Source organism: Nannospalax galili, unplaced genomic scaffold (genome assembly GCF_000622305.1).
Source record: "Nannospalax galili isolate Female #2095 unplaced genomic scaffold, S.galili_v1.0 scaffold18, whole genome shotgun sequence".
NCBI lineage: Eukaryota > Metazoa > Chordata > Mammalia > Rodentia > Spalacidae > Nannospalax > Nannospalax galili.
This window is the reverse complement of record NW_008346548.1, coordinates 11231416-11243816: the sequence shown is the minus strand read 5'-3', so window position 1 is coordinate 11243816 and position 12401 is coordinate 11231416. Positions and strand designations below refer to the sequence as shown.

Below are 12401 nucleotides of genomic sequence, written 5' to 3'. Positions count from 1 at the left end.
TGAGAAATAATTGTCTAAATAACTTTTTATATAGACTTAAGCCTAATGTCTGGGAAGTGTAATCCCTTGAACTCTTAAAGAAATATACTGATGATGTTACTCTTTGGTTATACTTTCTTTTTAGGTGTTTAAGACCATATATTTGGCCCAAATAAATCAATTTATTTTTGCACTTAAGGTCATTTGAGGATCTGTTCCTCAGGGGTCACATGGGCTTGGGAGGAACTCCTGGCTCCGTCCTTTTCCTAGTTCCATCTATGTGAAGATAAGTCAAACGTCCTGCTCAACCATGGCTGGCTTCATTTGGAAGCATGAATGAGATGTTTCCTCTGAGTTGACCCTCCTCTTTGTAGACTGGACACTGGTTCAATTCCATGTCCTGGGGTCTCCATTTCCTCCCTGAACAAGAAGACAAGTGACTCACCACAGTTTCAGGACATTTTGAAAAATGTTCCGTAGTCCCCTGGAACTTAGTTGACCTTTGAGGGCAAGGGGCAAAAACTGCCCTTTAAGTCCCTCTGACCATGTTAATATAGGCCTCAAACTGTGGTTATTAAACATCCAATAAGGTTAGTTCCACCAGTCTGGTGCTTTTAATTATCATGTGCTATGTAGATAAGGCTTGGGTAAAATAACCAAATATTCTCAGATAAATCAGATAAACCTTGACAAGATATATATTTTGTTCCTTAAACTGGTTGACTAAACTATGACCATAGAAATTTAAAGATTATCTGTATATTATTTTTGTCCCATCCTTTATATATCATAACAAACCTAAACAGACCTTCATCATTTGCTTAGCCTTTCTCATTTTTTCTATTTCGGGAAAAAAGAAAAAAAATTTAATATTTTATATTATTTTTATTTTATTTGTATGAATATATTGCCTGCACATATTTGAGTGCACCCTTGTCATGCAATGCCACAGAGGTCAGAAGAGGGCTTCGAATTCCCCTGGAACTGAAGTTAAGGATGGTTCGTAGCCACCATGTTCGTGCTGGGAATCAAATCTGGGTCCTCTGCTAGAGCAGTCAGTGCTCTTAACTGCTAAGCCATCTCTCCAGCTCAGAAAAAAAATTTTTAAAAAGGGAAAATAGAGTCAGGTGTTATGGTGCACACATTTAATTCTAGTATTCTGGAGGCAGAGGCAGGTGGATCTCTGTGAGATGAAGGTCACCCTGGTCTATTTAGTGTGTTCCAGGCCAACTGGGGCTATATAGTGAGATCTTGTCTCACAGAAACAAAAAACAAAAAAGGGAAAAGAGTAAAAGGAGATACAAGAAAGGGAGGTAGGTGAGCTCAGAATAAGGAAAGCTCCGTTACAAACAAACAAGAAAATAATTAGGAAGCAAACATGAAATCAAAGATATTTTTGCCTACTAGAACTTAAGTCAAATGAAGACTGAATTGTTATATTGGTTTTAGAGGTTTTTTTCTTTGCATTTTAATTACTACTAAATTAATAGTTCAGAATCTCTGACAAACACTTTCCAAACACTTTAATTTTGTGTGTGTGTGTGTGTGTGTGTGTGTGTATGTGTCTGTTTGATTCTAGAATGGATCCTGGGGCCTTGCACATGCTATGCAAACTTTCTACCACTGAATTGTACCCTAAGCCCTAGAATAGTGTTTTTGGGGCTGGATGGCTCAGCAGATTAAAAACTCTTGCTGCACAAAAGTAAGGACCTGAGTTCCTATCTCCAGCATTCACATAAAAAAGCCAGGTTGGACATGGAGGCCCAGAGTTTAGGAGGAAAGGCAGGCCATCTTCTTGGAGCAAACTGGCTAGCTCAGTCAGCTGAATCAGCAAGCTCTGGGCTCAGTGAGAGAACCTGCCTCATTAAAATAAAGTGGAGAGAGATGGAGGAAGATAACACACAAAAAAATGAATCTCAACCTTTACCTCATACCATATATAAGAGTTAACTCTGGAGCTGGAGAGATGGCTCAGCAGTTAAGAACACTGACTGCCCTTGCAGAGGAACCAGGTTCAATTTCCAGTGCCCACATGGCAGCTATGAACCGTCCTTAACTCCAGTTCCAGGGGAATCCAAAGCCCTCTTCTGACCTCCGTGGCATTGCCTGACACGGGTGCACTCACTTACATGCAGGCAATACACTCATACACATAAAAATAAAATAATAAAATACAAATAATAAAATTAAAAAAAAGAATTGAGTGTTTAAATAAAAAAGACAACTTAAAGAAAATCACAGGTCTTAATATCCAAGCTAAACTGCTAATAATAAACACAGGAAAAAGTCCTAGTACCTTGACTTGGGAAAGATTTATTGAATATAACTCAAGGAATGTAAACTAGAAAAAAAATACACTGAGGGGCTAGATAGCTCAGTGGTTGAGAGCACTGACTATTCTTGCAGAGGACCCAGGTTCGATTCCCAGCACCCACATGGTGGCTTTGAACCATCCTTAACTCCAGTTCCAAGGGAATCCGAAGCCATCTTCTGACCTCTGTGGCATTGCATAACACAGGTGCACTCACGTACATGCAGGCACTACACTCATACACATAAAATAAAAATAATAAAATATTTTTAAAAATACATTGAAATTTCAAACTCTAAAACTTTAATTTTTCAAAAGCCACTATTAACCAAAAATTAAGAGGCAACCAACAGACAGAGGAAAATATTTGTAAAACATATCTGACAAAGATATATTTTTCTAGAACTTATATCTAGACTGTTTAAAGACCTATTACAAACTCAGTAATATTCTTTTTTAAATATCCAGCTTAAAAAATTGGTAAAATATTTGGGCAGAAATTTTTTAAAGAAAATAAATGGAGCCAGACATGGTAACACACAGCTGTAATTCCAGCAGTTGGAAAGTGGAGGCAAGGAGGATCTTGAGTTCACGGTCAGCCTGGATTACATAGCCAGTTAATGCCAACTTGAGCTACACAGGAAGACCTTGTCTCAAAAACAAAACAAAACACCAAAAGTCAAAAATAAAAACAAAACAACAAAAAAATCAAGACTTGGCTTGAGGATATGGCCTTGTGGTAGATCACTTGCATGGCACATATGAGGCTTAGGGGTCTATTTCTAGTACTGTTACAAAAACAAAATCCATAGATGTCAAATAAGAATGTGGAAAAGATGATTATCATCATTAACCACTGGGAAACTACAAATTAAGACCATGATGTGATTACTAGGGCATACTCACTGGAAGAGTGTCTGTTCAAAAGATCTTCCCAGTGTTAGTGAGGCTGGGGAGGAGCTAGAGTTTTCATCCTTGGCCACTAGAAATACAATAGTATGAGCACTTTGGAAAACTATTTGATGTTTCTTAGGAATTACACACAAACCTGCCATATGATATCTAGCCTTTCTACTCCTCAGTATTTTCTCAGAAGTGAACGCAAATGTCCAAATTAAAGTTTGTTTATGAGTGTTCATAGGAAACAAATCAAATGCCTCTTGGCAGGTCAATGAATATAGTTGCATGTCTGTACAATAGACTGGTCCTCAACAATAAAAAAGGAAGGAATTATTGATACATGCAAAGGAAGGGATAACTTTCAAAATTATTAAGCTAAGTAAAGAAGCCAGGATCTAAGAGTATGTATTCTAGGATTCAATTTATATAAAATTCTAGAAAATGAAAGCTAATCCATAAATCAGTGCTTAGTAGTTGTCATTCTATGAAGATTATGAAAAGAGACATGAGAAAATGTGGATAATGAGCATCTTACTGTAGTGATGGTTTTATCACATCATATGCAAAAAATGTGTATAAGTATGTACTTTAAAATATGCAATTTAGTATAGGTAAATTTTATCTTAATAAAGTTACATAAAAATGAATTAATTAAACATTTTTCTAAATGTCAACTGTTCCTTTGTTAAAATCAAATATATTTAAATTTAACACATTTAAAAATGTTATGCATAATGTCCTTTTAAAAAGGTGATTTTTCTATTCATATTTTATATTTTTTATAGAACAGTAAAAATTTTAAATCCAGAATCTAAAAGCAGGAAATAAAAAAGAGTAGCTATTAATACTCTTGGGCAAGGTCCAGTTAGGCTACGCTAGAAAACGATTTTCGTAAATGTGGGAATCTGCTCCTCAGCTGAGACAGAAGAGCCAACCAACAAAGTAAACGAAGCTGCAGATACAGAACTGAAAGAACTAGGGTGGGAAGAAAGTCCCTGAGAGTCTTGGAAGAAAGCGGGATCCTGAGGAACACATAGGATTTCTCTTTCTCTGAAATCAAAGGGATGAAGTAATGATAAGCCCACATACAAATAGATTGGTATACCCTGGGTTAGGTTAGCAGAGTCTCTGTAGCACATTTTTAAGAAAGTGTGTGTGTGTGTGTGTGTGTGTGTGTGTGTGTGTTGCATGCATGTGAATATGCAGGTGCATGTGAATCCATGCATGCATGCAGAGACCCGAGGAAGATGTTGGCTACCTTCCTCTGTGACTCTCATATTACTCCCTTGAGACAGGGTCTCTCACTGAACTAGAAGATTGCTGTTTGTGGTAGGCAGGCTGGTCAGCAAGCTCCCAGGATCTACCTGTCTCTACCTCCCAATGCTGGGGTTATAGTTACACACAGTCATGCCTAACATTCTGTGTGGATGCTGGGGATTCAAACTCAGAACTTCATACTTACACAGCAAGCTCTATCACATACTGAGCCTCTCTAGCACCCCCCCCCAACCTTTTTTTTTTTTTTTTTTTTTTTTTAATAGTAAAGACAGGGACGTATCCTACTGAAAAGAGGAAGGTGGGGATAAGAAACTTGCAGTAAGTAATGGAAAGTTCAAGTTGGCTAATGTTTGGGAAGAGAAGAATCTGAACAGGAATATAGAAAAAAGATTGTAAAAAATAAAAGTTTTATCACATACAAAGCACCTGCTGATTTTTCTAGATGCCAGAAGAGACATTCTGTATGGCACTCTGGTTCATCACTCTGTTATATCTTTTCTAGATCTACATTTCTTTGTTTTTGAGGGGAGCCTTTTAGAAAATCAGAATTTTTTTTTTTTTTTAACTGTATAGTGTTTCTTGGAGACTCTCCTTTTCAGTAGTGGGAATTGAGCTCAAGGCCTTGTGTATGCTAGGCAAGTGCTCTATACTGAGCTATCCACTAAGCCCTCTTTTAGACATCTTTCTATGTCAGTATACATGGATATCTCGTTCTTTCCATTCTTCTTAATATTAATCTTTGTACTAATATTTAAATCATGTGGCTGTACCATAACATATAGCATCTTAGGTTGTTACCAATTTCTCATTAAGTATTGTATCTTGTATACGTCTAAAGGTTTGTATTTCTCAAGATAACATAGAGGCAAAACTATTTTGTCAGAAATTATGCATATTTTATAGTTTGATATTGCCAAATTGTCATCCAAAATGTTTATCATAGACTTCCACTGCCTGGGAAAATTAATTTCCCCATTCTGACACCAGTGAGTTATTTCCTTATATTTTATATTTCTGAATATGTGTGTGTATTTGTTTTGTATTTGTTCGTTTGTATGTATGTATATGTGGAGGCCTGAGATCATCATCCTATTTATTTTATTTTATTTTATTTTTTTATTTTATGTATATGCATGTATTGCCTGTATGTAGGTAAGTGCACCTGTGTTGTGCAATGCCTGCAGAGGTCAGAGAGGCTGTCGGATCCTCTGGGACTGGAGTTACGGACAGTTGGTAGCTGCCATGTGGGTTCTGGGATTCGAACCCGGTTTTTCTGCAAGAACAACCAGTGTTCTTAACCGCTGAGCCATCTCTCCAGCCCCCAACATCCTATTTTTAAAATGCTCGTAAACTCTTTGGCTTTCTTATGTGAGTTGGCCATTTTATGCCTTTCCAGGCCTTCAGTTCTAGAAAAAGCTTCAAATTGTGATGTGTTTAAATCTTTTATTATTTTCCTTAATGATTGTTGGATTTTTAAGTCTTGCTTAGAAACAGCTTCCTTAATTAAATATTACTTAAATTTTTCTCAAAACTTGTATGGCTGAATTTTGTTTTGTTAGTTTTTTGGGTTTAACTCTTTAATCTATCCAGAATTAATACTTGGTGAATGATATATAATAAGGCATTATTGTTTTAGATTCAGTAACTGAAACAAATACTAAAGTATAGAATGTTTTCAGGTAAGTAATTCTGGAAAGATACTGGATACTAGAGATGTTTGTTTGCTTTGTTCTAATCAATATATGTTCTTGTTTCTGAAGTAGGTGCATATTGTGAAATCAATTTTAGGACAGCTGATACTAATGTTTGTATTAAGTAGCCATTAACTTTTCCATCCAATAATGAAATTATTAGAAGCCATAGATTTATGTTTTCCAACATCGTTAATGTGCCACAGGCATTAAGCAGAAATATGTCTTGTAGTCAGTATCTACAGTTGTTCCAGTTCACAATAATGACAATTCTTTTAAAAGCTATACAACTGGAAATGGTGGTATATGACTGTAGTCCCAACACTTGAGGGGCCGAGGTGGGAGAATTGAGAGGTCAAGGCTAGTACAGGCTATAATAGTGAGTTCCAGGTCAGCCTTGGAAGGATAGTGAGTTCTTGTTTCAAGAAAACCTGAAAGAAAGAGAGAGGAGACATTTGAGGAGAGAGATGGGGGGGGGGTTCACAGAAATAAAGAACAAAGAAAGGAAAGAAAGAGAAGTTAACCTTTTTTCTAGTGAGGGGAGATTTTTTGGTGTCCTAATCAATTCTTCAATTACCTCCCCCAGGCCTGGTAGTGCAGGCCTGTAATTCCAGCTACTCAGGAGACTGAGGCAGGAAGATTCTGAGTTCAAGCTTAGCCTGGGCAACTTGGTGAGACTAAGAGCACTTGTCTAGTATATATGGGGGTGATGGTGAGGGCCTAGGTTCAAAATAGATCTGACACTAGTGTGGTTTTGATATTTTGTTCATTTAGATTTTGTCTTTTGTTTTGAGGTTTGAGATGAACTAATGATGATCTATTGAATAGTGTTTGTCTTTTTTTTAATTAAAAACATTTTTATATGCATGTTTTGCCTACATATATGTAAATACACCATTTGCATGCAATGCCTGCAGAAGGCAGAAGGACTGGAGTTGAGCACCATGTAGGTGTTGGGAACTGAACCCAGGTCCTGTAGCAAGTACTCTTAACCGCTGAGCCATCTCTCCAGCCCCATAGTTGTCTTTTTTGTTAGATAGTTTTGTCCATTTTGATAGGCTCTCAAACATACAGTGTAAAATAGGCTTAGGATTCTTACATTTATAGCTCTTCATTATTTCCTTTAGGCAACTGAGAACTTTGAATCAACATCTCAGAGAACAAGAAAAACCTCCAAAGGTACCTGGCAACCTTGAATGTAGGTAAAAGAGCTTTAAGAATTGAACTTTAAGTCTTTGTGGCTATGGAAATGTTGATAAAGAATTGAACTTCTGTAATTACTTTTTTAAAAGTGCTTTTATCATTTTTATCAACTTTTAAAGATGAGGAATAATAACAATATTAAAGTAGTAACTGAATACACACCTATAAACCCAGCACTCGAGGGCAAAGATGGGAAGATTACAAGTTCTAGGTTAGCTTGGGCTAAATAGCAAGACTGTCTAAAAATTGAGGATGGGCATAGTGGCACATGTCTTTAATCCTAGCACTTGGGAGGCAGAGGCAGGAGGATCTCTGTGAGTTCAAGGTCAGCCTGGTCTACATAGCAAGTTCCAGGCCAGCTGGAGCTACAGGGAGACCCTGTCTCAAAAAGACAAAAAAAAATAATAATAATTCAATTAATGCAGAAAATAAAAGATTAGTGCTGTCACTTCTAATAACACATTTCTACTATACTGAAAATAGAACTATATGTGTACTTATAGTTTTTTAAAAACTGAGATTGTACTTTGTTTTCTAAGGCTTACATTTATTTAAATTAAAATATAGTGAACATTTTTCTCTGTCAAAATACATAAATATTCACTGGGTATGGTGGCACACTTGTAATCCCGCCACTTGGGAAGCTGAGGTAGGAGGAGTACCACAAGTGTGAGGCTAGCCTGGCTTACATAGTGAGTACCACTCAAGCCAGGGCTATCTGTAGTAAGATCCAGTCTTGAGAAACCAAATGAAGTAAGTAAGTAAGTAAGTAAATAAATAAATAAATAAAAAGTAAATAGGCATATTTCTTAAATAACCACTTAAATATTCTGCTTATTGTCTGTGATATGACATATTTCAGTTCTTCTGAAAGATATTTGGGTTCTTTCTGCACTTTCTGTAGTGCAAACAGCACTAAAAGTAAAATCTGTGCAAATGTCTTTGTGCACATACATAAGCATCTTTGCAGGGTAGATTTCTTCTAGAATTCCTGGGTAAAAGAGTGCTCAGAGTTGCTTCTTTGTTTGTTTGTTAACACATTTTTATTTGAAAGTCTCATAATTTATATTTTAGAATTTTATTTATGTTTTTATTGAATTTTTATATATTTCATATACAACATCTTAGTCCTCTTTATACCCCTCCCCCACCCCCACCCTCCTAAAGCCCCTCCCACACACTCTGGATTTCATGTATTCTGTCATTTATGTTAAGGCCTATCGAGTCAGGTTAGTGTCCCCCGATGTCCCCTGGTGCAAGTTCATCCACTGAGGTCTAGTCAGCCCATCTAGAATCACTCCCTTAAAGAAGATCAGCTCTTCCTCACCCAGTAGTAATCAGCTGCCCAACAGTTCTTCAGCTAAAACTGGGGCCTGCTGCCCATTTCCACAGTTCTATGGTAGGTTTTTTGTGTGTTTGAGTTTGTGGGTCTTGTGCATGTTGTCACCATTACTATAATTTCATAAGAGCAAGATCCCAGGAGCCTGTAAGACTCTTATTTCCATATGGTCATGCACCTTCTCCCTTGGCTCTTAGAATCTTTCCACCCCCTCTTCCACAATAGTCCCTGAGCCCTGGGTTCATTGCCCTCTGTTGCTGAGAGTTTGAGAGATGCGTTAGTTTTTGCTCTACCCCTAGTTCCACTATGTTTCATGAGTCTTAGGTGTAGAGGTTCCATTGTAGATGTGTTGCTTAGGGTTGTGGAACTCTTTAATAGTCTCTGACTGTTGCAAAAGAAGCTTCTTTGGTGAGTGGTGACTGGTATACTTGGTTATAAATATAAGGATCCATATTTAGCACCTACTAAGAAACTACATTTGTCTAGGGATGTGACAGCCTTGGGGTTAGATCTGTGACCTCTCTAGCTATGTATATTTGGCTATGTTTATAGTACCACACTTGAGTTCCTGCCCATTGAGTGGGCTTTAGGTCCAATTAGTTAGCTGTTGATTACCTCCAAGATAAAAGTGCCACTTTTGCCCCAACAGTGCAGGACACTGTTGCGGTTATTAGGCCTTAAAGCTGCGGTTTATCTTCCATTGATGTTCTTCCTTAGCAGCTTGCATAGTGCTCTCCAAAGCTATGAGACCTAGCCTTCAGGGGAAGTGGCTTCCATGCCAGTTCTAGCTCCATTCTCCAAGTTCTGTGTCTAAAGCATGTCTTGTCTTCAGCAATAGGGTCTTACCTTTAAGTTCTGGGAGGCAATCAAGGGCTGTGGCCATAGCCTGGGAGTCTCTTGAACTACCTTAGCCAACAACTCAAAGGGAAAGTTCTCCTGTCTAGCACTGTTTCTTGTTATGTAGCCTTCAGCTATACATATAGACTCATGTAGAGATACTGTATCTGTCATTTTCAGTAGATTTTTGACAGTTTCAAGTGGCTCCTATTTTCTCTATTTTGTTTGGTTTTGAGATGAGGTCTCACTATGTGGCATACGCTACTCTTGAGTTCCTGGGCTCAACTGATCTTCCTTCTTTGTGCTGCCCAGTCACTGAAACTACACATATGTATGCCAGATTATCCTTATGGGTCACAGAACTTCATAGAGAAGAAAACTTAACAGCATTAGAAGAAAAGATGAAACTTAAAAAAAAAAATGTTCTCAGAAGTTTCTCCTAATTCTGATACAAACATGAATGTTACAGGGAAGCAGACGGATGAAATACAGCTCTATAATTTTTTCAATTTCAGATACTTTCCAAAAGTATCAAAATAGAAATTTTTGAAGTACATGATACAACAGGCTTTAATTTTGTAATATATAAACATCTCTTACAAAGCAGTAAGAAAAATATGAGCATTAAACAGAGCAGGTACTTCATGAAATTGTTTAACTTCACTAGAGTATCAGCTGTAGTTTCATTCTTCTACATGTAGACACCCAATTTCCCCAGAACCATTTGTTAAAATTAATGTGGATCTTTTCTTTTTCATCTTTGTCAAAAATCAGGTATCTATAGTTGTATGGCCTTTATCTGGGTGCTCTGTTCTGTTTTATTGATCTACATGTCTGTTTTTGTGCTAGTACCATGCTGTTACTATTATGGCTCTGTAGTCTAACTTGAAATTGGATATAGTGATACTTCTAGCAGTATTCTTTTTTGCTCAGAATTGCTTTGGTTATCCAGAGTCTTATGTGCTTTCATATGAATTTTAAGATTGATTTTTCCTATTTCTGTGAAGAATGTCACTGGAATTTTTTTAACATTTTATTTTGTGTGCTGTATGTTGTGTGTCTATGTGTGGAGCATACACATACCATGCCATGCATGTGGAGTCAATGGATAACTTTTGAAAGCCAATTTTCTCCTTCCACCATATGAGTTTCAGGGATCAAACTGAGGTTGTCAGGCTTAATGGCAAGTATCTTATAACACTGAACCATCTTGCTGGCCCATCACTAGAATTTTGACTGGGACTGCATTGAATCAGTATATTGCTTTTGGTAGGATGGCCATTTTCCACAACAGTAAGCCTATGAACTTGGGAAATCTTTTCATTTTCTAGTGTCTTCCATAATTTCTTTCTCCCGTGTTTTAAAGTTTTCATTATTAGAGGGCTCACATCCTTGGTTAGTATTTTTCCAAAATTTTTTGGTTTTGTTTTGTTTTTGAGATAGGGTCTCACTATGTACCCTGACTGGCCTGGAACTCACTTTGCAAACCAGGCTAGTCTCTAATTCACAGAAATCTGCCTGCCTCTGCCTCCCAAGTGCTGGGATGAAGATATGTGCCACCATGCCTGGTTTGTTTTTATTTTTTGAGGCTATTGTGAATTGTTTCCCTGATTTCTTTCTCTGTATGCTTGTAATTGGTATATACGAAGACTACTGATTTTTGTGTGTTAATTTTGTATCCTGCCACTTTGCTGACAGTATTTATCAGTTCCAAGAGTTTCTGGTAGAATCTTCAGGGTATCTTAATTATAGAAGCTTATCATCTATAAATAGGGATACTTTGGCTTCTTCCTTTCCTTTTTGTATTCCTTTTATTTGCATGTCTTGTCTACCACTCTAGCTAAGACTTCTAATACTATATTTAATAAAATTGGAGATACTAGGCTGGAGACATGTCTCAGCAGTTAAGAGTACTGGCTGCTCTTGAAAAGGACCTGGGTTCAGTTCCTAGCACCCACATGGCTACTGACAACTGTCAATAACTCCAGTTCCAGGGGATTTGATGCCCTCTACATTGCACTCACATGGTGCACTTACATACATGCAGGTAAAAATTCTCATACACATAAAATAAAAATAAGTAAATAAAAATTTTTTTTAAAGAATGGAGCTGGTGAACACCTTTGACTTTTTCCTATTTTAGTGGGAATATTTTGAGTTTTTCCCCATTTGGTATAATGATGCCTATGGGTTTATTATTTATAGCCTTTACTGTATTGATATATGTTCCTTCTGTCCTGAATTTCTTGAGGACTTTTAACATGAAAGGATGTTACATTTTGTCAAAAGCCTTTTCTGTGTCTGTTGAGATGACCATGTGATTTCTGTCCTTGAGTCCATTTATGAAATTTGTAACATTTATTGATTTATGTATAGCAATGGTATACCCCTGCATCTCTGGAACAAAGCCAATTTCATATGCTTAATGATGTTTTCTTAAATTTGGTTGGCAAGTATTTTGTTCAATATTTTTATATCTACATTCATTAGGAAGACTGTTAGTAATTTCTTTGTTTTTGTTACATCTTTGGTTTTGGTATCAAGGAAATACTAACCTTGTAAATAGAAATACAGAGTTTGATAATGTTTTATGGAATAGTTTGAGAAGCACTGATGTTAGTTGTTGGAAGATCTGGTAAAATTCACTAGTGAATCCATCTGGGCCTGACTTTGTTTTAGTTGAGAAATTTAAAATTACTTCTTAAATCTCAGTGAGTATTGTAAAACTGTTTAAATTGTTTATCTCATTTTGGTATATTTTGGTCAGTCATATGCATCTAGAAATTCATCCATTTCTTTTAGATTTTATATATGTATATATGTTTATATACGCACGTACATGCCACTAAAATTTATATATATA

At 36.7% G+C, this 12401-nt stretch overlaps 1 protein-coding gene across 5 annotated transcripts in view; it reads left to right on the top strand.

The window, feature by feature from the left end:
* Ccdc14 (coiled-coil domain containing 14) overlaps positions 1 to 12401 on the top strand; it is a 74713-nt gene that overhangs the window by 29559 nt on the left and 32753 nt on the right. For all 5 annotated transcript variants that reach the window (XM_029568169.1, XM_008842963.3, XM_029568167.1 and 2 more), the window contains exon 10: positions 7287 to 7357. In XM_029568169.1, the coding sequence (XP_029424029.1) occupies positions 7287 to 7357 (71 nt within the window). The remainder of the gene's footprint in view (positions 1 to 7286; positions 7358 to 12401) is intronic.